At 47.8% G+C, this 26,725-nt stretch overlaps 2 protein-coding genes across 4 annotated transcripts in view; one reads left to right on the top strand and one right to left on the bottom strand.

Moving 5' to 3' along the window:
- The window catches only part of CCDC146 (coiled-coil domain containing 146), a 182,900-nt gene extending 176,739 nt beyond the window's left edge, over positions 1-6,161 (top strand). The window contains exons 16-19 of the mRNA XM_062198851.1: positions 294-422; positions 838-975; positions 4,103-4,351; positions 5,930-6,161. Of these exons, the coding sequence (XP_062054835.1) occupies positions 294-422; positions 838-975; positions 4,103-4,351; positions 5,930-6,133 (720 nt within the window). The 3' untranslated portion in view covers positions 6,134-6,161. The remainder of the gene's footprint in view (positions 1-293; positions 423-837; positions 976-4,102; positions 4,352-5,929) is intronic.
- Positions 6,162-8,233: 2,072 nt separating this feature from the next.
- The window catches only part of GSAP (gamma-secretase activating protein), a 114,448-nt gene continuing 95,956 nt past the window's right edge, over positions 8,234-26,725 (bottom strand). Inside the window, exons 24-31 of one of the 3 annotated variants that reach the window (XM_062211923.1) lie at positions 24,898-24,993; positions 22,342-22,412; positions 21,808-21,896; positions 13,672-13,791; positions 11,873-11,934; positions 10,536-10,637; positions 10,278-10,377; positions 8,234-9,808 (exon numbers count right to left, since the gene is read on the bottom strand). In XM_062211923.1, coding sequence (XP_062067907.1) covers positions 9,717-9,808; positions 10,278-10,377; positions 10,536-10,637; positions 11,873-11,934; positions 13,672-13,791; positions 21,808-21,896; positions 22,342-22,412; positions 24,898-24,993 — 732 coding nt within the window. In that variant the 3' untranslated portion in view covers positions 8,234-9,716. Of the gene's footprint in view, positions 9,809-10,277; positions 10,378-10,535; positions 10,638-11,872; positions 11,935-11,967; positions 12,207-13,671; positions 13,792-21,807; positions 21,903-22,341; positions 22,413-24,897; positions 24,994-26,725 lie in introns of those variants that run through there. The other 2 variants (XM_062211850.1, XM_062211959.1) reach the window with 2 other exon arrangements.

Genomic DNA, 26,725 nt, shown 5'->3' with positions numbered 1-26,725 from the left:
AGAACACATAATGGAAACTCAACTTCCTCTAATGGTCTCGAAAGTCCTCCCTTGCCTATTGGCCAACTGTAGGTATCAGCCTCACAGCACCTTAAGGGAGCAGAGCAGAGGCCGGGTTTCGCCAGGGGTGCAGCTGATGGGCATGGTAAGAAGACAGGGCTGGCTCGTTCTCCCACCCTGGCCTGGGTTGGTCCTGCTCAGACCCTCAAGGCCTGGGCTGTGTGCCTTGAAGATGCACTGAGCTGCAGGCTTGTTCTTTAATAGCGCTTGCTTCTCTCTCTCTTGTCTGCCAGTTCTCCCAGTGTACAGACAGAATCCAACACCTGGAGAAACAGTTTCTAAATCCTGAGGGTCAGAACAGAACCCACTTCCTCTCGGGGAAGGATCTGACCGAAGAAGAAATAATGGAAAAATTAGACGAGGTGAGTCTCCCTGCTAGACATCACCTCCCTGTGCCCCCCCGTTGGCACCTGCAGTCCCACAGAGGGTGCGTGTCACGCGGGCAGGCCTACCCTCAGCTCACAGGGGAAAATGTCCCAACTTGATTCAGCCACTTAGCGCGAGAAGGCAAAAATCCAGTGGTTTCCAGAGTCCAAAGGCTCCTCCCTCTCACAGCCCCAGAGGAGTGGTTCTGGCCCCTAGAATGGTTTCAGCTGCCTTTCTCTAGGGACCAATAGCAGGAGCGCAGAAAGACACAGGTGCTAGCGAGGGGCTAAGCAGAGCCCTACCCCACCAGGGGCAGGACCCCCAGAGTGATCTGGAAGGGGGATACCCGTGAGGTCTTTCAGCAAACGTGTCTCCTCCTCTCTTCCTGTTAAAACTGTTTTTCGACCGTAGCTGGAAGTACGGCTGGCTAAAAAGGAGGAGCAGTTACTGGAGAAGGACTTCATCTACGAACAGGTGTCCCGGCTCACGGACAGGCTGTGCAGCAAAACTCAGGCCTGCAAGGAAGACACGCTGCTCTTGGCCAAGAAGGTCTGCCGGCCCCGCCCCCTCCCTCCGCTCTGCTCCTTGGTTAGAGAGTTGCCTGAAAAAAGCTCGCATCTCAGTGGCTGGCTCGATTCACTTGCTAGTAGGAAAAGCTAAGCTTCGCGGTAACAGCCTGGGAGTCTGACTCAGCAAGATAATTGCTCCAACATGACCCTTGTAGCCTTTCTAGTTCATGCACTTTCTAGTGGCGGGAAGGCCTCCCTTTCCCATCCATCCGGCCGGAACCAGCACGGGGAGGGGACAGGGGACTGGTCACGAAAGGGCAGTCACACCATGGGGTGGGGGGACCACCGGGCCCCCTTGGGCAGGAAAGGCCAGTCCCGTGGCGCTTCCTCCTTGAATAACCTTAAAATACCAAGACGTGGGCTTCCAAGCTACAGGGCAGGGGAGGAACCGATAGAAAGTTCCACTGAAGGACACAGCCAGGGGGAGAAAGGCTGGTGACTGGGAGGCAGCGTCCCGAGACCGTGCACCGCAGAGCAGGTGGAGGCCCAGCCACTCACACTCACCTGACCCCTAGCCCTTGCAAGCCAGCGATAGTCATAGTGATTGAACACACTCGTGCGTACTCCCTCATGCTGAGCCTGACCACGCATGTGTGTGCGTGCGCACACACACACCCCGGAGGCCTTGTGAAGACATAATGGTAACGCTCGCACCCCAGGCTATGGGCTCCTAAGGGCAGCCGTTATCTCTCATTGCTCTGGTTTCCCAAGACCGTGGAAGCAAATCCACTGACCACGTACACAGGCAGTCTTGTTCCGGGAACAGTTCCAGCACACTACCCGGAAAATGACTCCAAACCTCGGGCTGCCTTGGCCACCCTGGGCCTTGGACTTTGACCCTCACAGCCTCCGCTGATCATGCATCCCAGCAGCTGTTGCGTCATTCACAACTCTCCCTCGTGAAATCAGGAACGCTAAGGTGTGCTTAAGCTCAGGGACGCTGCCTGAATTAGCCTTACCCGTGTTTCTTTAAACGTCAGCTGTCTTCCTGTTGCAGAGTCAATTTCCTTTTCTTTGGGGAAGTCGTTTTCCAGAATCTCTCTGGAGGCAGCCACAATGCTAGAGAAATGGAAACAGGGGCCGCTTGGTGCCAGAGAGGCTCCCAGCGAGCTGAGTCCGAGCCTCTGATTAACCTCTCTCCTCCCCCAACTCCCATGCTCTCCACTTGCCTCTCCTCGCCACCCACAATCTCTTCAAACTAGGAAGAACTGGCAAGTAGTAGAAAGACAAGACCTTTAGACCTATGAATGATCTGAAGTCTCGGTTTCCTCATCTGTGAGATGGGTGTGATCTCAGCTAAAGCCATTGCAAGCCTTACGTAGTTGAGCATGTAAGTGTCCTTAGCCGCTTAGGGGTATCTCTTTTCCTAAATAGTTTATGGCTCCTCTTGCCAATTTCTCAGGTGAGCAACAATATGGGAAGTCTCAGAACAGTCCATAATGATACCAAGCTTATTTGAATTTATGGAGGAAAAGGAAGGTTGGCCAGTTTTGCACACACACAGACACACAAGTGCAATGACTGAATTAGATTTACGATAATGACTTAGCATTGAGGCCTACAGGACAAGTCTTTTTCACTCAGTACATGCTTCCTAAAAAATCAGTTCAGAGCAGAACAGTCATAAAAATTCATATTCCCTACTCCCTTAAGGGAGTTTGTCTACAATCAGTTACTACATTTTCAGAGGCCAGGAACGCACCAACACCAACATTTCTCTCAACAGATGTGCAGCTATGACCAGCGTATGCCTATTAGGAGAGAAAGGTAGGGATAGTTTGGGGCATGAAAATGAGCTTCCCCAATCTGTCCTGATCCAAAAGACTAAGAATCCATTCATTCCTTCAGAAAACATCCGATTGTGATTTTCTTTGGTGCCTCATATTCTAAGCACTATTCCAGGAGCTGGGCATATCATCGTGAATAAAACAAATAGTCTTTGGCCTCATGAAGAACGGATTCTTACGGAATAACAGACTATGACCACTGAGCCAAACACACATGGAATAGGTCGGCGGTGAGCCCTGATACAAAGGAAAAACAAAGCAAGGAGAGAGCAGCAGGTGTCTTTGGGTCGAAGGAGTCACACTACTCCACTGCCTCACAATGGCTTTGGATGCACCCTAAGCCTCCCCACTCTGGAAGCCAGAAAGCTTACCAGACCCCCCAATTGCATTTCTACTCCTTTCCTGTCTTCTGCAATCATTTCTTCCAGTTAGTCCTAACTTTATTGGTGCTAAACCTGTGCAACACCTCTCATTCCACATTATTGGCCAAATTCTCCCCCGTTCCACTCATGCTTGCTCACGATGCATCCCAGGAATAATGGCCCACGATTCAAATGTGTTGAGGTGACAGTTTCCATAAAAAGCATCCTCCACACGGGACCTTTGAGAATTAGCTTATACAAGCCAAGAGTAACTTCTAAAAATAGTTTTCTTCTTCTCCTAGGTTTTTCTCCTGGTTAAGTGACAAACTAATAACAAGGAAAACTTGGGCATCCAGAAAACACCTTCCCCTCTCACCTCCTCACCTCTTTAGGGTAGCCACTTAGGGAAGCAGGCGGTGCAGCAGGTTAAGGTGCCTGCTTCCCATATTAGAGTATTTGGATCGGCGTCCCCGCTCTGATCTCCTTCCGGCTAATGTGTACCCTGGAGGCAGCAAATGAGGACTTGAATAGTTGAGTCCCTGCCACCCAAGTGAGAGATCCAGACTGAGTTGTAGACTCCCTGCTACAGCCTGGTCCAACCATGGCTGTTGTAGACATTGGGGGAAGATATTTACCTACCTTCCTTCCTCTGTCTGCCCTTCAAATAAATAAAAATTTAATATAGATCCTTAACTATTCCCCCTTATCATCCTTGAAAACCAATAACCTTTTGAAGGACCCTTTCTTTTCTCCTTGTCCTTATTTACACAACCAGTGTGTTGGGCTCAACCTCTGAGGTCCCTTCCAGTTCTCATCTTCTATGAATTCCCAGGTAAACAACTCCTTCCTTCAGGCAAGAATGATTCCCATCAATATAGGCATGGCCAGCAACCTGTCATTCTCTTCCAGTGACCAGGGGACGGAAACACAGACTAAGCCTCAGGCTCTTTCATTCCAGATGAATGGATATCAGAAAAAGATCAAAGATACTACTGAGAAAATGATGGCTATTGTGGCCGAGTTGTCCATGAAACAAGCCATGACCATTGAACTCCAGAAGGAAGTCCGAGAGAAGCAGGAATTCATCTTCACTTGCAGTTCCAGGATGGAAAAGGGCCTGCCCCTCAATAAAGACATCGAGAGAGAATGGCTGAAAGTGCTTCGAGATGAAGAAATGTATTCCCTGGCGATGGCTGAGAAGTCTCGGGTAAGCTTTGGCTGTGGCATCCCTAAGGTGTGCTAGCAAGGGCTGTTTTGAGAGTCAACCTTCCCAACACAGGTTGAGCACTCTTTCACCACAATGCTTGGGCCCAGAAGTGCTTGGGATGTTTCTGATTTTAGAATATATGCATATACACACGGAGATGTCTTGGGGATGGGACACCAAATTCAGTTATGTTTCTTCATCAACACAGCCTGAAGCTAATTTTATAAGTATGTTTAGTGCACCTGCGTTTTGACTGTGACCTGTCACATGAGGACATCTAGAATATTCCCCTCGTGGCATCACATTGGCACTCCAAATAGGTCAGTTCTTGAGCATTTCATAGACAAAGCATGCTCAACCTATAAAAGTTGCCCACTCTGCCATACGTGCAGTCTCAATTGTCATTAGAAAGAAGTTTGTTTTCAGATATTAAGTAGACAAGTCCAAGTATAGAAGTCCCTGAAAAACCTTTAACAAGCATCAAGTCCTACCCACAGCCTTGCATCCTGGGGTGTGGCTTACAGTGGGCTCCCACCAGCATGGCACTGGCTTTATCCATTGTACCTCTGCTCAGACCACAGCTGCCTCTTCCATGTTCAGCTGCTGGGCCTCCAATAGCATTCTGAGGCCTCCAGTATCATTGTGGTTGCCACAGCCTTCTACAGACACCGCACCTGTTGTATCTGGTGTCACAGGCCTCAGTGTCACCTGTTTCTCCTCCCACCACTGGACCCACCTACATCCATCTAAGTCTCCTGTCTTCCCCATGGCCTTTCTGTTGTCTTAGGACAGAATTCGGCATCTCTTTCCAAGGAGTTCACATCCCAGGATCATATAAGTCACTCTTAGCTTGTCAAGTTGACATCCTCAGAAGAATCACTACTCACTCCCTAGCCCAAGAAAAAGGTACCTTCCAAACACACACTAGCAATACTTGCTGTACTGTAATTTCTACACCACCTGGAATCAGACATCTTAGAACACTTGGATTCTACCTGTGGTGCCTTGCTGTCACTTACCCATATGTATCACGTACAGTTCTTTTAAGTGCAATGAGAGAGTATTCTGCTTTTACTGAGAAGCAGGCAAAGTCTTGATGATCTTGAGGCTCAAAGCAAACTGAACTCATTTTTCTCTTGAATCCACTTTAGTCCCATTAAGACAATAATCACCATTGACTTACCAAAGGAAACACATTGTCAAAACATGGACATAATTAGTGCTTGGTGGTAGGTACTGAGGTTGGAATACACAGTACATTTCAGACCCGTCCAGCAGTTTTTTTAGTAAACCTTAACCCCCAGGAACAGTGTGATGCTTGAGCAATATAGTGCGGTCCAATGAGAAGGTGTGTGTGTGTGCGTGTGTGCGTGCGTGAGAGAGAGAGAGAGAGAGAGAGAGAGAGAGAGAGAGAGAGAGATCAGTAGCCCCACCCTCATACCTTCATATCCCTTTAGGGGAAATATCAACCAGCCCAGCTGAGGCTGCTCAGCCCCAGCTGTGTCTTTTGGGAGGCCCTGAGGTTGAAATGACCTCTGAGTTACCAATAGACTGAAAACAAGAATTCATTCCTTGCAGGAGTTCATGGAAGCAGATACCCACCAGCTGCCCAATGGTGTGTACACGACGGCAGAGCAGCGTCCAACCGCCTACATCCCAGAAGCAGATGCCACCCTGCCTCTGCCAAAACCGTACGGTGCTTTGGCTCCTTTTAAGCCCAGTGAACCTGGAGCCAACATGAGGCACATAAGGAAACCTGTTATAAAGCCAATTGAAATCTGAGGACATGCGCCAACCCAGGCTTCGCCCATAGAGGACTGTCTCCAAGCCTCCTCATGTCCCCAGCTGGAGTATGCAAGCGTCACCATCCCCTCATTATAGATACACAAGACTCTCACAGTTCAACACCCACCAACTGCACCCCACATGTTGTTGTCTGGGACACAAAATTGTCCTACAGTTGTGTCAATGCACACGCCTGGATTGCTCATGTATGTCTTTTTTCACTCTGACTACATTTCAGAAATAGCTCTAGTAGGTAAGGTGCCATAATAATACAATTCAAATAAACCAACTTTCAATGAAGAACAGACATTGGCAGAGGTCTGTTTGTCAACAGAAAAACAATACTGTTCCATAGACACATTTTTTAAAAGAAAGAATAACCATCAGACTAGGAAAATGTCCCAAGTATTGCAAAGTCATAACTCCACTTTGTTGAAGCAGCAGCAGGGCTTGAAGTTGATGCTGGCAAAATCTAAATCATGCAGGAAAACACAGTAGCTTGTCGCTTCTGAAGTATTGTAATGGTGATTCTTCTAAGAATCCTTTAAGGGCAAAAGTAATTCATCCCCCTTATAAATCCAAGTTTTTTGCAATAGTATCTGCAGATAACCTGTGATGACTTTAAAGTTATACAAATTCTTCCAAAACCTCATGAAAATTTTTGCAACTTTGCATGTGAAAGAACTGAAAATGAAGCCAGTTCCACTTACTTCCTTAAATGCATTATAATAGAGTTTCACTGCTTCTCACTCAAGTGCATTTTCTACTTATATTTTCTCTTGTACAAGGATACTCGGGTTTGAAACCTATGATTTTTATTTCACTAATATGCTATAACTAGTCTTATTTTATAGTGGTAGCAGTTAAGGCTTTCCTTTTGCACTTCTACGAGTAAGAAATATCACATCCCTTTATTTGGCTAAATTAACCAGTCTATTCCGAGCACCCACCCTGGCAGCCTATGACAGTCACCTGACTGCTTGGCAAAGTCACTATGAAGCAGTTACTTGCGAGTGCCTTTGATAAGTAACCTGGTATAAGCCATGTGGATCCTACAGAGAAATACCAGACACTTAAACACAGGTCCTGTGTTGTGGGAACTAGTGGCTTCATCAGGGGATTCAGAAAATATACACAGGAAATTTGAACATGAGAATGGGAAAAAAATGTTTAAATCAGAGGGAAGGTCCTTTGACGGTGGACACCTGAGAAGGAAGTTACCATGGCGGGAACAGCCTGGATCAGTCCGCGGGCATGTTTAATCTCGCCCTTCAGCATAAATAAGGTTTTAACAGGTGGAAAAGGTTTCCAAGGCAGCTAACAGCCTGAGCAAGCCTCGGAAATAAGCCGACAAAAGTTGTGTCTCAAGGCCCAGCGAACTGACCTGCCTGAGACAGAACTGGCTCATGTTGTGTAAGGTCAAGGTCAGGGAGAGCTTCAGGGTCAAGGGGTTTGAATTTGCTCCTGTAACGAATGGCAGATTATTCAGGGGTTACTCCTGGAACAGAGTGACAGGATCAAGCTAGTGTTCATCTCAGATGTGCATCCGATAGAGTACAGCTTAGGAAGGGACCACACTAACCCAGGCATGGAAAGAAAGGAATGAAAGCAAGGAACCAAAGGTAATGACTGTATCAAGAGAAAGACTCAGCACAGCTTCCCTGTTTGGCTCCGAGGTTTTGAGGCTCGGTGATCAGGAAGTATCAGAGCCAAGGGGAGATTCTACAGGACACAGTGATAACTAGCCTTTTTTTATAGAAAGTAAGTCGAGTTATCACACCAGTGAGTGATATTTATAATCATTAAAATTTCACAAGTTCACTGAGAACCAGAAGGGAAAAGGTGGAGGGTTATGGGCTATTCCCAGGAAGCACCTAGAATTTATGAGTCAGAATGAAATTATGTAGAATACACAGTAAGAGAAATGGTACAACTAGTTAGTGTCATGGGGGCTTCTGGAGGCACATGTTCAGGGACTCAGGATTCCTGGCTCAGACAGAAAGTCTGTTCAAAACACAGGAAGAGACCCGTCGAAACTTTCAGTGTGTGTGTGTGTGTGTTTAATGAAAAGATACTATTAAATCAGATTTGTATCAGTATAAAAAACTTTAATATAGTTTCACATGAACCATCAGGCAGACAAATCTAAACCCCTTACATACATATGACTATGGGTGACAGTTACTCTATTGCATTCTTCTATTCTGGAACTAGCAGACTTCTTTTAGTCCAAGTTCAGTTTTAAGTATAAGAGTTCTTCAAAAACTGCATAGAATCAAAAGATGTTTATTCTTGTGTGAAGATGTTTTTGAAATCCATTCAGGGCCAGCACTGTGGTATAGAGGCTAAAGCCATCGCCTGCAGTGCCAGTATCCCATATGGGCACCGGTTCGAGTCCTGGCTGCTCCACTTCTGATCCAGCTCTCTGCTATGGCCTGGGAAAGCAGAAGAAGATGGCCCAAGTCCTTGGGCCCCTGCACCCACATGGAAGACCCAGAGGAAGCTCCTGGCTCCTGGCTCTGGCTCAGTTTAGTTCCCACCATTGTGACCATCTGGGAAGTGAACCAGCGGATGGAAGACCTCTCTCTCTCTCTCTGCCTTTCAATAATAACTCTCTGCCTTTCAATAACTCTGCCTTTCAAGTAAATCAAATATTTTTAAAAATTTCATTCATATAAACAATCTTCCAAGAGTTTATGGAAAAGATATCATAAAATCTATACATGGATTTTCCAACAAAAATGTTAACTCCATTTTCCATGGACCTTAAAAGTTTTGTTTAAAAGGCAAAGATAAAGAAGCACCTTCTGACATTACATGTGTATTTTTGTAGAAACTGTTACTTTACTTATAATTACATACTTAGTGCCAATCAGGTTTCTGTAAAATTTAAGTAAAACCAAATTCAAAATAAAAGCAGCAGCACCCATCTGCTATGTCCCTCCCCAAATGCCCACCGTGGCCCCTGACCTGGGATGAAGCTGGTAGCAAGAACCCAATCGCTTGAGCCATCACTGCCGCCTCCCAGTCTGCACTGGCAAGAAGCTGGAGCCGGGCATCGAACCCAGGGACTCTGGTGTGGGATGCGGGTGTCTCAGCTGGTGGCTCCACTGCCAGGCCAAACATCTGCCCCTTCACAGCACTTCTGGAGCTCCCTATCTTCTTTCCAAGCAGAGTTCCTCGATAAGATTTAATTTTTCTTCTTGTTATTTTCAGTAACACATGTAGTTATCACTTTCCTAAGCACTGTTCCCTACATTTTTAAAAGCATGTCTTATTTCAGAGAGTGATAGAAACTGGCGTTTGGCCTGTGACATTACAGGGAAGAGCACTCTTTCTGCCGCGGCATGCCTCCTTGGACTGTTCATTTCTCTACATGTGACTGTGCCCCAGCTGTTCAAAACTGGCCCAAGACACGCAGCCACGTCTGTCTGAACAAGTCCCGCGCTGCAGCTCGGCTGGCTCAGTGCTACAGTCTCATGTGGGTTACCAGTCTGCCGTCTTGCTAGAGGATTCCCAGCAGGAGATAGGCTGGGGACCAAGATTGCAATACCGGGCACAGATCCAATTGCATTTTCTCTTACAAGCCTAAAAGCATCATGGTGTGTTTCAGAGCCGCTTCCTGCACAAATTCTGCGTCCACATTGTCATGTCCTTCACACGCATAGAGATCTGGGGGGGGGGGGTGGGTAGAGGGAGAGGGAGAGAGCGAGTTAGCTAGTTAGTTACTATAGAGCCATGGAACATTGATAAATTTGTGCCTATGGCTCCATGGCATCAGATTTATTTTATATTTTAGTAAAACACATTATTCTGATATTCTGAGAGCGTTCAAATTGATGAAACTACAACACCAAAAAGGACTGTTCTCATCAAGAGGCTTTAAAATCCCCAAACCCTTTTAAAACTTCAAAAGCGATTAGGTTATTCCTTTGGTAATTTATTCTAGGTAGCAAGTTGCATACTGCTCATGACAACCACTTGCAATAAAAAAAAAAAAAAAAAAAAAAAAAAAAAAAAAAAACACCTCCTTCTAATTAAGGGTATCTTGGAAAGAAAACAGTACCCAGAAGTCAAACAGGGAATGACTGAGGCATCAAGAGAAAAGACGCCAAAGCCCGAGAACAGAGGAGTGAGTTACCTTTGTTGGAAGATTCCAGATCTGTCAGAATTTCGATGAAGTAGTTCAGGGGCAGAAATTCTATGCTGAAAGACGACTTGTCGATGGTAGAATTCCAAGGCTAAAAGGGAGAGCACTACTGGTATTAGCTGATCCTTCCAAACAGCACTAACTTCAATACAGGGGTCCCAACGACAGCTGCTGTCCAGGTGGACAGGCTAACATGGGCGAACGGGATTCAAGCCCTGTCTCGCAGGCTGTCCCTCCCCACAGACGCACCTGCTTCTTATAGTTCTGCAGGAGTCTAGTCACGTGGCCCCGCGAGATGATGTTCGAACTCATAGGATGATCCCAAAGGCGACAGATCTTCTGGCCGATGTGCTGTCACACAAACCAAAATGTACAATACGTAAAGGAGCACAAACCTCACGCTGCATCAGATGTACCTCATGTCTACTCCTAATTCCCGAGGCATTCCCCCACAGCTCAGAGTCTAAAGAAGAGGCCATTTATGACCCGGGGCCCTCAGAGAAATGCCATGTTGCAATGTAGCATGCGCCTGAACTTGGAATAAACACCATGGCCTCCCGTGCCACTTTGAGGAAAGCTGTGTACACGTGGGCCTTCTTGCCACATTTTTTCTCTACACTCTCTTTTTCTGCTGCTCTCCAGCACCAGAGAGGTGCACACCAACCCCTCAGTGATGTCTGGACAGGCAATCAAAGGTTGAAGGCATGTGGACATCGCCTTCTCTGCCATCACCTGGCCTAGAACATTCTAATTCCCTACACGTACTGAAGGGGGAGATGGGGGAGTCAAATTCAGAGACCAAAGGAAACATTCAGCCCCAGCCCCCAGGGAGATGGGAGCCGTGGAAAATATGTGTGGCTCTTTTGCCTGTGCTCAGTGAGGGGGGAGGGACTGCTAGGATCAAGGCTGTTAGGTCCAGAAAGGCAGTGGGCGTCCCTTTGGGAGAAGATGGTGCCAAAGGCCCAAGTGCTCAAGGTACGTAAACAGCCAGGACGGAGCTGGCCAAGGCACTCTGGGGCAGGAAGTCAGCAGGCTCAGGGGCGTGGCGCACCTCCCTGTGGAATTTCATATTTTCATAGTATTTCTTCCTGAGAGCTCTTCTATCCCACCAAAAAAAAGGAAAAAAAAAAAAAGAGGCATGGCTTTCAAACTTTTCCCCTCACGTTCCTCAACCTTCCCTTGACCTGGGAATGTTTTCCTGCCTATGTAGAACTGTAGAAGGAAATGCAGTTCCAGAACCTTCTGACCCCACCTAGACTTAAATAACTGATCGGTTTAAAATGCCAAAGGCACGCGTTTCCCCTCCACCTCCCTCTCAGATGCAGATGTAAACATCAGTGCGGTTTCCTGAGATGAGAAAGTGGCTGAATGTTCTCCGTGAGCTGTGCCAAGGCCACGCGAAGCCAGAAGAGCCAGTACTTGATGGGCCCCAGGGGGAGCAGTGACAGAGGGGTGGGAGGGATGATGGGATTTCTTGCAAAGGGCTGCAAAGTGAAAGCTCAAAGGACTTGAGCCCACAGCAAGAAGAAGCTGAAGGACGCTCCTGGCAAGGAGATGGGAGAAAAGAACTTATAATTCAAGGTTACCGGGGGAAGCCGCACGATGATGCTGAATTTCAGTTTTTCATTTTTCTCTGTATCATCCAGATCTACGACAAAGTCAGAGGTTGGCAAACAAAACAACCAAAACATCCATTTTAACCAATCAGTAAGTTACGCACAGTGGAGTGGTTCGTCCTGATAGACACCGTCTGATTTTCCGTCCTCAAGCTAAAGTAGAGCCCCGCTGCAGATGTTCGTTTGGGTCACGGAGGTTGGGTGTGAGAGTTGAGCCTGGCAGCTAAGGCGCCACATCCCTCACTCGAGTGGCTCTGTTTCCTGGCTCCAGCGTCCGACTCCAGCTTTCCTGCTCCTGCAGGCCCTGGGAGGCAGCAGGGGTGGACCCAGTGACTGGGGTTCTGCCGCCCACGTAGGGCGACTGGATTGAGTTCCTGGCTCCTGGCTTCAGTCCCAGCCTTCGCAAGCATTTGGAGGAGTGAACCAACAGACAGCAGTACTTTCTCTCTCTCCCCCTAATAGACTTTTTTAAAATAGGGATTAGTCTGCTTCAAGCTGCCAGTCACTATGCAGTTTTATTAACTTAAAATAGAAGCTACTTTGAGAAAGTGGCAAATGCTTTTCTATATGTTAACAAAACTTGGGGCTGGCACCATGGCTCACTAGGTTAATCCTCCACCTGCAGCACCAGCATCCCATATGGGCACCGGGTTCTAGTCCCGGTTGCTCCTCTTCCAGTCCAGTTCTCTGCTGTGGCCCAGGAGGGCAGTGGAGGATGGCCCAAGTGCTTGGGCCCTGCACCCGCATGGGAGACCAGGAAGAAGTTCCTGGCTCCTGGCTTTGGATTGGTGCAGCATGCTGTCCATAGTGGCCATTTGGGGAGTGAACCAATGGAAGGAAGACCTTTCTCTCTGTCTCTGTCTTTCTTTCACTGTCTATAACTCTACCTGTCAAATAAAAATAAATAAAACTCATCTATTTAAAAATGACAATTGAGGCCGGAGCCGTGGCTTAACAGGCTAATCCTCCACCTTGCGGCGCCGGCACACCGGGTTCTAGTCCCAGTTGGGGTGCCGGATTCTATCCCGGTTGCCCCTCTTCCAGGCCAGCTCTCTGCTATGGCCCGGGAAGGCAGTGGAGGATGGCCCAAGTCCTTGGGCCCTGCACCCGCATGGGAGACCAGGAGAAACACCTGGCTCCTGGCTTCGGATCAGCGAGATGCGCCGGCCGCAGCGGCCATTGGAGGGTGAACCAATGGCAAAAAGGAAGACCTTTCTCTCTGTCTCTCTCTCTCACTATCCACTCTGCCTGTCAAAAAAAAAAAAAAAATGACAATTGAATCCTGTAAGTGAAAGTTATTATGCTACACATCTTGTTTAAAGTCCAAATTCACATGGACACTGCCTCTCTCGTTCATGTTCAAGTATAACTCTGCCATGAGAGTCAGTGAGCCGACAGCCATCCCAGGACACATTCTTGAATGGAAAGCCCGAACAGTCTCCTGGCCTCGGATGCCCTTGTGCACAGGAAAGGCAGCAGAGAGCTGGCCGAGTGTGGCCTGCAAAATCCTGTGGGGTTTCCTGAAGGCCAAAGGCAAAGTGGCCCAAAGGATGGGGACAGGAAATGCATGGGACTTGGCAGGAGCAATGGCTCAATTCGTGAGGCCCAGCGCAAAACGCAAACTAGGAGGCCCTTGTTCGGACATTAAGAACTTTGAGATGTAACCCAGAATGATGCAACCAACCCTGGCAGCCTTCTGTGCGACCACAGAGGTGGCTCCCGCCAGGAAGCCAGCCCTGGGGCACTCGGGCCAACTCAGAGCCTCTTACCTTTCATGAGCCTTGTGACAGCTGTCTCGGTGAGAAGCAACACCCCGTCATCGATGTAATGCAGCAGGCTGTGCAGCGGGAGGCAGTGCACGCCGAGGATGGTGTGCAGAGTGTGGAAACCTAGGGCGAGAGAGCGCAGAGGGTCAGCATGGCAGCCGGCCATCCCAGCACCAAGAGGAAATGAATGGAAACACCTCACCAGGGGCACTAGGCTCAGTACTCCGTGTACAGCCCTTGAGGGCAAGGTCAAGGTCACCATCTTTGTGTTCTCATAGCTCAGTACTGTGCTGGGTACACAGGAAACTTGTTCCCTTCCTCTGGTCCCTTCCTGGGCTACAGGAGGGCAAGGCGTGCTTGATGGAAAATGATTTTATGGTTTAGTGTGTCTCTAATTCTACAGTAAGACAGGGAAAGAGAACAAAAGGGCTTACATCCCATAGGCTCAGCCTAAAACGTTACTGGGGTGGGGACCATTTTGCTGAAGGGAAACAAATTGAGACCAGAAACAAACTGCTCGTGTGCCTGGTCTCTGGTTATGCTCTAGAGAAGGGCTTTTGGGCTACATTATAGAAAAGAAAGACGTGAGGGGCTACCATGAAGGTGCAACACGTTAACCGGTGCTTACGACACCAGTATCCCATATCGAGCACTGATTCCATTCCTGGCTGCTCTGCTGCTGACCGGCTTCCTGCTAATGTGCCTGGGAAGGCAACAGAATGTGGCCCAAGTGCAGGAAACCATGATGGAGTTCCTAGCTCCTGGCCCAGACCTGGCTGTTGTGTACATTTGATGGAGTGAACCAGTAGGTGGAAGCGCTCACTCTCTCTCTCTCTCTCTCCTTCCCTCTCTGCAACTTTGCCTTTCAAATAAATAAATCAAGGAGAGAGAGAGAGAAAAAAGAAATGCTACATACACACAGCAAATCTACAGGAATTCAGTAGAGAGGCAGTCTTTCTAGCCCATGTCTCATGGGGTGGACTCCCCAGCGCGCACACACACACACACACACAGTTCTACGTATGCTGTTAATGACAAAAGATAAAAGTTAATATTCCTAGGCCAAGAGAATACCAGGCCAGGACAAAGTCAGAGAAGCTGTCTTGGAGAATGGCGGCACTTGGGGAAACTTTGAAGAGTAACTGTAACCCCCAGGAGGGAATCGAGGCAAGAGAAGGCACTAGAAAAAGTCGGGTTCTGCCTGGGCAGACCCAGGCATGACTCCAGCGGTGTTAACAGCTATAGAGAACTAAGCTTTTCTGAACCTCCATTTCTCCATCTCCAAGAAGGAATCACCGGTACCATTCCCACAGGGCTGCTCTGACAACTAGAGCAAGGTCGAGGAGGAGCCCTGCGTGTGGCCTGACGTGGCCAGGACTGGCCACTGAAGAACAAGCCCTTTTTTCTGCACATGGCTGCTCATTCGATTCTCAGACAACACTAAGATGGGGAGCTGGGGCAATCGAGAGTCATGGGAGCCAAGAAGCCTGCCCAGGATCATGTGAGTAGGAAGTAGCAAGTTGAAATTTGAACCCGAGCTGTGGGATTTTAGCCTGGGTGTTTAACTGTAACACCCTGCCCTCATAAGCGGTAGTCGTGTCAACAGACCATATAAACAAGGAACGAAAGGAGAGGAAGCACAGAGCCAACTCAGAAAACATCAAATGGCCCATTGACTGGGAATCCGGGCAACAGAAGAATGATTAAGAGGTAAGGTTGAGGGTCTGGCGCTGTGGCATAGCGGGTAAAGCCGCCGCCTGCAGTGCCAGCATCCCATGTGGGTGCCGGTTCTAGTCCCGGCTGCTCCACTTCTGATCCAGCTCTCTGCTGTGGCCTGGGAAAGCAGTAGAAGATGACCCAAGTGCTTGGGCCCCTGCACCAGCATGGGAAACCCGGAAGAAGCTCCTGGCTCCTGGCTTCAGATCGGCGCAGCTCCGACTGTTGTGGCCAATTGGGGAGCGAACCAGCAGATGGAAGACTCTCTCTCTCTGCCTCCCCTTTTCTCTCTGTGTAACTGACTTCCAAATACATAAATCTTAAAACAAACAAACAAACAAAAAAAGAGGTAAGGTTGACAAAGTTAATTTATTCAACAAATCCCAACCAGGCAAAGTTGTGGGAGTTCAATAAAGATACCACTGCTGCTCTTATAACCCTCACACAGCCTACGGAGGGAAGCAGATCATCAAATAATCAGAAACACTCGTTTTATTTTGACCAGTTCCGTACCATGAATGCACGTGACAAGGTTCGAATGCTGGCTAACAGCAAGGCATTGGTTAGGAGACTTTGGGGAGGCACTGGAAGTTTCTGAGCAGGACAGAAAAAGCAATTGAATGTAGCAACAGGCAGAGAACAGAAGGGAGCACCAGCTCGCTACAGCGGTGTGAAGACCCCTGGGAAGGCCAGTACATGCGCATGTGTAGAGGTGACGAGGGTACTGAGAGTCAGCGAGAAGGGCGGGAAGAGACAGCCTTGGAGCACGTGCACACTTGGCAGCTGGCTGGATTGGAGGACAGGAGAATCCCAACCTACTTTTAGACCCTTCCACTGCCAAGAGATAACATTCAGTGAGCAGAGGCTGGAGTCGGAGCCGTCAGGGAATTTTCCATCTCCTAGCACCCAACTCAAGGGCAGCAGGACAGTCCCAAGAACTGGCAACAGCAAAGGTCAGCAGTGTGCAGGCTGCCGGAAGCAGAGCTCAGTGGGCTGATATGGGATGAGGCCGGCAGCTTCCCCGAATCAAAAAAAATAGCTTTGACTAGCTCATCAATGAGATGTTTCAAACAGATTCGGGGCTGGCGCTGTGGCTCACTAGGCTAATCCTCCGCCTGCGGCGCCGGCACACCAGGTTCTAGTCCCAGTTGGGGTGCCAGATTCTGTCCTGGTTGCTCCTCTTCCAGTCCAGCTCTCTGCTGTGGCCCGGGAAGGCAGTGGAGGATGGCCTAGGTGCTTGGGCCCTGCACCCCCATGGGAGACCAGGAGGAAGCACCTGGCTCCTGGCTTCGGATTGGCATAGCTCCGGCCATAGCAGCCATTTGGGGGGTGAACCAATGGAAGGTAGACCTTTCTCTCTGTCTCTCTCACTGTCTAACTCTGCCTGTCAAAAAAAAATAAAATAAAAAACGGATTCAGAAATTCTTTCCCAAATGAAAAAGGTTACAGAATTCTTTCTGAACAACAATTTATACTAAATTATGGGTCCTGTTCATTTCCTGGTTTCAGAATCCCTTCTCTAGCACTCCATTTATGACCTAAAGACCCCGATGACTCCTCCTCCTTTATCCCCAGGGCAAGGGTTCCAGGTTCAATGGCCTGTTCTCGGCCTCTCCTCTGGAAGTCAGCCCTGAGCGCCAGAGCAAATGGCTTGCAACCAGGCATGCATCCTGCCCAACCATCCTGCCCAAAGGGAACACAGGTCCCTTTTGAAATAGCAAATGCTATAGCTCTAAACTCTCTTCTTTTTTGGCGGTCCTCATTCCCTCTTTTCCTTTAACCAACTTGGGTTGCAAATTTGACACTTGTAGCTCAAATGATGCTCACCAGTCTCACAGGCCTGGAAAGCAGGCATTCTTACTACACAGGTGCACAGGGAAACACCCTGGATTTAGATACACACACACACACACACACACACATGATCCAGTGTCATTTCATACCTCTATTCCTACATTACCGGAGGGCCATAAACAAGAGAAAAACTATTCTTCCTTATTGGGTCCACGGGCACAAGCCAGGAGGTCTATTCATAATAATTCCCGGTCTCTGTGGGTAAGATTTTTCTGTTCTCTTCCTTATCCTTGTAAAGGAACGTAAATTCAGTAGAACGTGGGCACTTACGATCTCCAGGCGTCACACTGTCCCCAGGAAGTCAGTTTCGTCCATTTTCAAAAGGAGCTTGGACATCCATGGTGAACAAATCTGAAGCCATCAATCCAACCCCCTACCCAGCCTTCTGTGTTAAGGACAAACAAGGGGTTTACACAAGGAAGCCACATGTAGTTTCCATGAAATCTTTCGAGGGGGTGCCTCACGACTCTGATTGCATTGGGGTAATTTTCAGCCATCATTCCTCTCCCGGAGAGTCACTGTCAAATCCCTCTAGAGTAAAAACAAACTCATCTCGCACCTCCACTAAGAACAGACCTCATCAAACGAGAGGAAGGGATAGAGGCGGCATGAGGAATGTATCAGATACACCGCACGTGCAGAGAAGCCGAGAGGTCCTGTGTGCACTCTGGGCCCATAAATGGCCAGTTTCAACATCAGCTAACTCAGTGGAATACAAAATTCAATAGGCAGCACAGAATAGTAACATTGCACAGATTCCAGAGCTAGACAGCCTGGATCTGAATAATGGCTCTGTCGCTTAATAACTCTATGACTTTAGGGAATTACGTAACCTTTCTGGCCTCAGTTTTACCATCTGAAAAATGGATCTAATATTAAGTGAAATTATATAATAAGTGCCATTTTGTTGGTGAAAAATGGGATATTAACAATATAATGTGGCCAGCGCCACTATATATATATATATATATATATATATATATATATATATATATATATTAGTAGGCTAATCCTCCACCTTGCGGCGCCAGCACACCAGGTTCTAGTCCCGGTTGGGGCACCGGATTCTATCCCGGTTGCCCCCTTCCAGCCCAGCTCTCTGCTATGGCCTGGGAAGGCAGTGGAGGATGGCCCAAGTGCTTGGGCCCTGCACCCACATGGGAGACCAGGAGAAGCACCTGGCTCCTGGCTTCGGATCAGCAAGATGCACCGGCCGCAGCGGCCATTGGAGGGTGAACCATCGGCAAAAAGGAAGACCTTTCTCTCTCACTATCCACTCTGCCTGTCCAAAAAAAAAAAAAAAAAAAAAAAAAAAAAAAAAAAACAATATAATGTAATTCAGTTTGAGTTCATACCACTTAGATTGTTGTGAGAATTAAATGTGTTGATTTATGTCATGTACTTAGAACAGTACCTGGTACAAGATGAACACTGTAACCTACACAAGGGCTGGCATTGTGGCAGGTTAAGCCACCATGCTTGACACCAGCATCCCACACGAACACTGGTTCTAGTCCCAGCTCTTCCACTTCCAATCCAACTCCCTGCTAATGCACCTGAGAAGGGAGTGGAAGATGGCCCAAGTGCTTGGGTCCCTGACGTCCACATCGGAGTCCTGGATGGAGTTCCATTCCAGGCTCCTGGCATTAGCCTGGCCCAGCCTTGGCCCCGGTGACAAACCTGAGGAGTGGACCAGTGGATGGAAGACCTCTGTCTGACCTGTATTTCTCTCTCTGTAACTTTGCCTTTCAAACAAATCTTTTAAAAATAATCCACTTACGCGTGTACAACTGATCTTCAACAAGGCTGACAAGAACGCAGGGGGAAAGGCTGCTCGATGAGTGGTACTGGGAAAACTGGATGTCCTGCCAAGGAGTGGAATGGGGCATTTACCCAAAAACCCACTCCAGGTAGATTAGAAACTCCAGCCGAAGGCCTCCAACTACTCAACTCCAGAAGAAAACATAGGGAAAGCGTCACAGTAGTGATTTTGGCAATGATTCTTGGATGCAACATCAAAAGCACAAGCAACCAAAGCAAAAATATGTGCGTGGGACGACATCAAACTAGGGAGCTTCTACACAGCAAAGCAAACAATCAGAGTGAAAAAGAATTCTGGAAAATGGGAGAAAATATTAACAAACCATGGATCTGTTTGAGGTTAATATCCAAAACATATAAGGAACTCAACTCATTAGCAAGAAAACAAATACCCCAATGAAAGACGAGCAAAATGAGGCAGGCACCCGGCACAGCAGTTAAGTCGCCACATCCCACAGTGAAGTTCCTGGTCAAGTTTACTACTGGCTACTCCACATCTGGTCCAGCTTCCTCCTAACGCACACCTCGGCAAGCAGCAGGTGAGGCCTCCAGTACCTGGGTCCCTGCCACCCCCATGGGGGACCTGGCTGGAGTCCCTGGTTTGTACTGCCTGGCCCGCCCTGGCTATTGTGGGCATTTGGGGAGTGAACCAGTGGATGAAAGATCTCTCTCCATTGGTCTCTCTGTCTTCCAAATAAAATGAAAATCAATCTTTACAATGATTTAATGGCCAAAGACTGGAATAGACACTCTCCAAAGACAACATACAATGGCCGTTACATAAAAAGGTGCTCACCATCACCAGTCATCAGAGAACGGGAAATCCAGAGCACAATGAGACACCACGTACCCCTCTCAGGACGGCTATTATCAAACAAACAAAAAGATGAGCATTGGCAAGAAGGTGGAGAAATCTGAATCCTTGTCTATGCTGTAGGAATAGGAAACACGGTATAGCCATTCCTCAAAAACTTTAAATAGCCTATGATTCAGAACAGCCACTTCTGGGTATGTATCCAAAAGAACTGAAATCAGGATCTTGAGATATGCACACCCCTTAATCCGTTACAGCACTGTTCACAACAGCCATGATATGTAAATAGCCTAAATGTTCATGGAGAGATGAATGGATTAAGAAAATGTAGAGTATCCATACAGTGGAATATCATGCACACCTGAAAAGGGAAAAATCCTACCAAATGCACATGGATAAACCCGGAGGGCATTGGGCTATGTGAAGCCAGTCATCAGAGGACAAAAAAGCCCCATGATTCCACTGACATGAGGCATCTAAAATAGACCCTTAGAAATAGAGACTAGAATGGTGGTTGCTAGGCGACAGAAGTCACTGCTCAGCAGGTATGAAGGTGAGGTTCTGTAGGATGACGACCAAGTTCTCAAGGTCTACTCTACAACACTAGGCCTATGCTTACCCTTACTGCGCCATGCACTTGAACGTTTGTCAAGGGGTAGAGCTCAGGACAAGTGTTCTAATAACAAAGCAGATGAAAAAGGAAGAGAGGGACAGGAGGATCAATATGAACCAAGCAGGTGGCTTATACCAAATAGGACTTTAGTATTCCTTAGAGCAGATGCCGATTCATATCTTCCCAATTACTACCTTTGTAACGTCTAATCTCTAGCACACTGCCTTGCATGTAATAGTCGCTCAACAAATGTTTGTTAACGAAAGGAACCAATGACCAGGTAAATGAGTGACTACATACATGTGTGTGTGTCTATATATATATATATATATATATATATATGTGTGTGTGTGTGTGTGTGTGTGTGTGTGTGTATGTGTGTGTATCTCAAAGGGGATTTTTATTTTTTAAGATTTATTCATTTATTTGAAAGGCAGAGTAAGAGCGAGAGAAAACAGAGAGAGAATCTTTCATCTGCTGGTTCATTCCCCAAATGGCCACAATAGCCAAGGATGGGCCAGCAGCCAGGACCTTCTTCCAGGTCTCCCACATGGGTACACAACACCGGCCCCCTCCCAAGGGGCTTTTACAGCCTGACTTGGTCCCATTTCAAAATTCTATGGAAGGGGCTGGCACTTTGGCACAATGGGTTTAAGCCCTGGCCTGCAGTGCTAGAACTCACATGGGTGCTGGTTTGAGTCCCATCTGCTCCATTTCCAATCCAGCTCCCTGCTAATGTACATGGGAAATCAGCAGAGTGTGGCCCAAGTCCTTGGGCCCCTGTACCCATGTGAGAGGCCTGGAATAAGCTCCTGGCTGTGGCCATTTGGGGAGTGAACCAGCAGTTGAAAGACCTCTCTCTCTCTGTCTACCTCTCTCTGTAACTCTTTCAAATAAATAAAACAAACCTTTAAAAAAATCCTACAGAAAATGCTTAGCTTCCAAGCACAACTCAAAATCAGTTCAATTCTTGGGACAGGGCCAGACTCATTTTCTCCTGCGCGCTAACCCTCAGGCAACTCAATCAGATAAAGGGGGGCCTGGCAGTCCCAGACAAAGAGCTCCCTGAATCTGCTCCCCTGGGCCAAATTATCTGAGCAAGGTGCCTGGGATCTGCCTGTGCGCCCTCAAATTAGTAACAAACTACAGAACAGTGGAGTGGTCAGGGGAGACCTGGGTCAGCAGAGACCAAGCTCAGGGCCCATCTCTCACAGTGATGCAGACACACATGTCTCATCGCTAAACCCACATTGTGCCAACATCCAAGGACCGTGGGAGGAAGAAACGTACCACACCTGTGGACAAGAGCACCAAGACTTACCAGGAGGCAGAGGTAAAAACAAGCTGCTGGTAGCTTCCAGAATCCTGGTCATGATGTGAAAGACTGCGGATTCAGCAGCACTCCCACGCCTATTGCTGGGAGAGAAAATACAGCAAAACGCTGTGTTGGCCAAGGGTCTCATCTCCAGCTCCCCATCTGTCCTAGGTAGTAGCTCTGAGTCCCACATACGGAGGGTTCATGCTCGTTGTGGACTGCTACATCCTGTAGCACCAGCCCAAGACCTAGAATCTAGCCAGACAGCAGGTGCATCAACCATGAACTGCATTTACTCAACCTCCCTTCTTGGCAGGACTGAGCCTGTGTGTCCCTCCCCCTTCATCAACCATTCACCTGGGAAAGAGGACGCGCGAAGGGACCAGGGCATAACTTTAAACACTGTCTAGAACTAAGACATGGCTGGTGGGAACTGCTTTGAGACAGGAAGTTTCAAAGGGCTTTGCTCAAACAGGCAATGACCAGAGTTGTGCCAGTTCTTTGTGCACCATGATCCGAGGGTGAGAAATACTTGCGTACAAGTGGAGAATGCAGGAATTAAGGTTGTGTTTCTTCCAGCTGGTGTCCAGTATGCGGCACATGAGATCCAGCTAGAGGGTGAAGACAGTCCCTTGGTCAGTGCACCATCCTGTCCCTCCAGGGCCTCTGGCTGGCCCCACATAGCTCTGATAGCACAATCAGGGCAGCTGGCAGTCCAGCTGTGCTCAGACACACAAGTGGCCTTTCTGAGGTCAGTTCTGAGGCACTGGCATCAAAAATGGAAAGACTGAAATGTGCCCCAGAGTCTAACAGAGCACCCTCTGTACAGGCAGGCAGTGCCCCAGCTAAGCACCCGTGCAACCCCCTAGCCAACTGGCTCCATCATTCACACTTACAGTCCCCCATCATCCACCCAAGAAGGTCAAGTGCCTCCAGGTTTGCACTAGGTTTGTAAGAGCCAAGAGGTGATAGAAGAAAGATGACGTAGGATACAGTGGTGGCCATGAACATGAGCTTGGGAGAAACCCTGGGATCCAGTTCAGGTTCTGTGTTTTATGTCTGTGTGATGACCCCAGGACAGTTAACTATCCTTGCCAACTCTCAGCACCCTCATCTATAAAATGACAGGGGGTACCTAACAGTGTTGCTGTTAAGACTTTTGTTAACACGCTGATGAGAAGACAGGTGGTCAATAAATCATAATAATTAGTAGCCTCCTTTGCCTTAGAGTTTTATCCAGAAATCCATCCTCACTTTGCAACCAGTGTGTCAGCACTAGGGCGGCTTCCGTGGGGCTATCAGCCATGAACCCATGCATTGTGGTTAAGAACAGGGAGCAAAACAGAAAAGAGTTGGCAGGGACACACAGGCAAACACCATTACCTTCAGTGACAAAGACAGATTCTCAGTTTCTGGCTGGCTGAAACCAAGCCAGACAACAGAAAACCGTGTCTTCAGGAGCTGCAGCGCCTCCCTAAGAATGGAGGGGGAGGCACAGCTGGGTGCTGCCGGGCAGCAGCAGGGAAATCTGGCATCAAGAAGTCAGGAACATGGAGCTTTCCCAGACTACATGGATAGCACTTCTGAGCCTACAGGTGCTAGGGGTTAGGGGGATTAACACACACTAGTGTTAAAACTACAGGGCAGGCATTTGGCCTAGTAATTAGGATGCCTACATTCCATATCAAAGTACCGGGTTCAAGTCCCAGCTCTACTCCCAGTTCCAGCCTCTTGCTAATGTGCACCTTGGCAGGTAGCAGGTGATGGCTCAAGTAGTTGGGTCCCTGCCACCCACATGGGAGACCTGGATTAAGTTCCTGGCTCCATCTCTGGTCATTGTGAGCATCTGAGGAATGAACTAGCAGATAGGATATATATATATATATATATATATATCTGCCTCAATTTTTAAGTAAAAAAAGAATACTTAAATGAAACTCAATTTAACACTTTGCAAGGTGAGATTTTTAAGGCAACAAAGTTGATAGGCAGATGTGTTAAATAATTGAATGTCATGAGTTAAAGGACAAAGAAGGCATGTTAATACCAACATAGAGATTAGTAACACATTCATAAATTCTCCACTGAGAATTATTTAAAAGTTATAAAAAGTTGATTATGAAGATCACTATGAGAATGCCTACTTCCCCTAATAACTATACAACTCCAATCTTACTAGAGAAATTCAGACAAGTTATTTAAAAACAGACATGTATGACCGCCTCATTTCTATTTACACGAGGACTGCTGTCACTCATTTGCACTGCACAGTTTCAGTAAGTGGCTACCAGGCAATGAATGAGCCACCGACGTCCTGGGCAGACTCTAACGTAGTAGCATCTCCACAACTGAGCCGGAAGCTGTGCTAGTCGAGCTGTCGGAGCTAAGCATGAATGGAAGTTCAAGTTCTCTCACGCCTGTACCAGTCCCCAGGTACAGAAATCATTCTTACTGATTCACAGGAGCTGGGAGTTGCCAAGATGAGATGTGAACATTGGGCAACCATGGTGAATTCATTGTCCTGAGTGTCTGTGAGTTTATAATTGCTACTTAAAGGGAGAACAATAAGTCACTTGTGAAACCAAGTGCTCATTCTTTATTGTTCTTACACAGCACCAAATACACCGCTTTGAGAATAGGAGCGCTCCAAAAACCCAAATTAAAAAATACACGTGGGCTGGCGCTGTGGCATAGAAGGTTAAGCCTCCTCCTGCGGTGCCGGCATCCCAGATGGGTGCTGGTTCAAGTCTTGGCTGTTCCACTTCCAATCCAGTGCCCTGCTAATGCCCCTGGGAAAACAGCAGAAGCTGGCCCAAGTGCTTGGGCCCCTGCACCCAGGTGGGAGAGGAGACCTGAAAGAAGCTCCTTGCTCTTGGCTTCAGCCTGGACCAGCCCAGTCCCAGCTGTTGCTGCCATTTGGGGAGTGAATGGCAGATCGATTGATTTCTCTATCTGCCTTTCAAATAAATAAGTAAATAAATCTTTAAGGAAAACACACACATGAGTTCACTGTACCACATTCTGAGAATTAAGAAGGGGACAGAGAGGAGTAGGTAGTGGGGAGAGAGAGTAAGGAGATCAAAAAGCCAAACAAACCAATTTTGAAATATAGTCCAGAACCATCTGTTCAATTTTCTTCTTTTCCACGCCCTGGAGGTGTCTCAGAAGATGGTCTCTTAGCTCAGACACCATCTGAAAACAGAAAATGCATTGGGGCATATCTCAATCAGACCTGTTTATTAACACTCCCTATCAGTCGGAGGAACCCCGATGTGGACGACCCCACCACCAGAAACGCAAGCTTTCAGTTCTTCCCTGGTGACCATCAGTCAGGGGGCCCCAACATTTTCCTCAAGAGGAAGGACTGATGATTTACCCAAGCCCAGTGAGCAACTGAGAGTAGGCCCAGGCCCAGCGGAGAGTGAGGACTCCCTAGGCGTCAGTGGACAAGTCAAAGACTGGGGCGGCTGTGACGCCTGCATCCCACGTCCGAGTGCTGGCTCAAGCCCCAGCTGCCCTTTGTCCAACCCAGCTTCAAGGGAATGCATCCTGGGACTGATCCCATGATGGCTCAAATACTTGGGCCCCTGCCACCCATGTGGGGGACCCAGATGGAGTTCCCAGCTCCCGGCTTCAGCCTGGCCTAGCCCTGGCTGTTGCAGCCATTTGGGAAGTGAACCATAGGATGGTAGGTCTCTCTCTCTCTCTCCTTCCCTCCCTCTCTCCCCCCCTTTCTCTGTGTCTTTTAAGTAACAATTAAAAAATAAACATCAAAAAAGAAGTCAAGGATGGCAGAATCTACCAAAAGATTGATACTACTACTCTCAATGTCCTTGGGGGATTAACGGGAACAACTGTGAGCATGAAATGACCGTGCTAACAGGGCCAGGAGTGTTTGGTGTTCTGAAGGTCAGAGGCAGGAATGATAAAGGCAGTAACACGGGGTACCTCTGTCTGCCACTGACAGTCAACACAACCCCCAGCACGCAAAGGATTCCGGTGCCTCCAAACAGGCTTGTGGCTATGCCTGCCCTGTTGTGATCACCCCCGGGGCACCCCCCTGGTCACTAGTTAGAATTCCCAGCCCTTCTCACTTTTTGCTTCTCTCTTTCTTTCTCCTCTTCTTGCTCCTGCCTCGACACCCTGTTCTGCAAGGGGCTTTCCTGGCTGGAGTGACCACTGTGCCACTAAACAGCCCATGAGAGCTGCACAGCTGGCATCACAGGTGCCCACATCTTCTTTCTAGCATGTTCCCAGATTTCCCGTGACCTCCGGGCCAGCTTCCGGGGGTATCTCCTTTCAATCCAGCCTCCTACATGCACTGATTGATTTGGCTTTTAAACAAGTTTGAAAAATAATGCATATCTTCTTGTGTTTTAAGATTTTTCTACCATAACCATAAAGGATGAAACTTAAAACCATCCATAATCCAACCATCTGTGTTTACATTTGGGATTTTTTGTTGTAGTTATACACACATCCATCCTGATGTTTTATAAATCTGCTTTTATAATAGTTTCCTTATCTCATTAAATATTCCTTGTCATACTAGTTTTAGTGGCTTCACAGTAATTAATTTTATGAAAGTGCTATGGTTAAAATATTTATTCCCTTCTTGTACTTACGGCATATTTTACTAGTACCATTCATGCCACGAAAAATTCTTACAGAGGCTGGCATTGTGGCATAGTGGGTAAAGCTGCAGCCTGCAGTGCCAGCATCACGTATGGGTGCTGGTTCATGTCCCAGCTGCTCTACTTCCCATCTAACTCCCTGCTAATGGCCTGGGGAAAGCAGCAGAGGAAGGCCCAAGTGCCTGAGCCCCCTGCCACCCACATGAGAAACTTGGAAGATGCTCCTGGCTCGACTTGGGCCTGGCCCAGCACTGGGGAGTGAATCAGTGGTTGGAAGATCTCTGACTCTG

Source organism: Lepus europaeus, chromosome 1 (assembly GCF_033115175.1).
Source record: "Lepus europaeus isolate LE1 chromosome 1, mLepTim1.pri, whole genome shotgun sequence".
NCBI lineage: Eukaryota > Metazoa > Chordata > Mammalia > Lagomorpha > Leporidae > Lepus > Lepus europaeus.
Note: the sequence above shows the minus strand (reverse complement) of the source record. Positions and strands in the feature narration are given on the sequence as shown.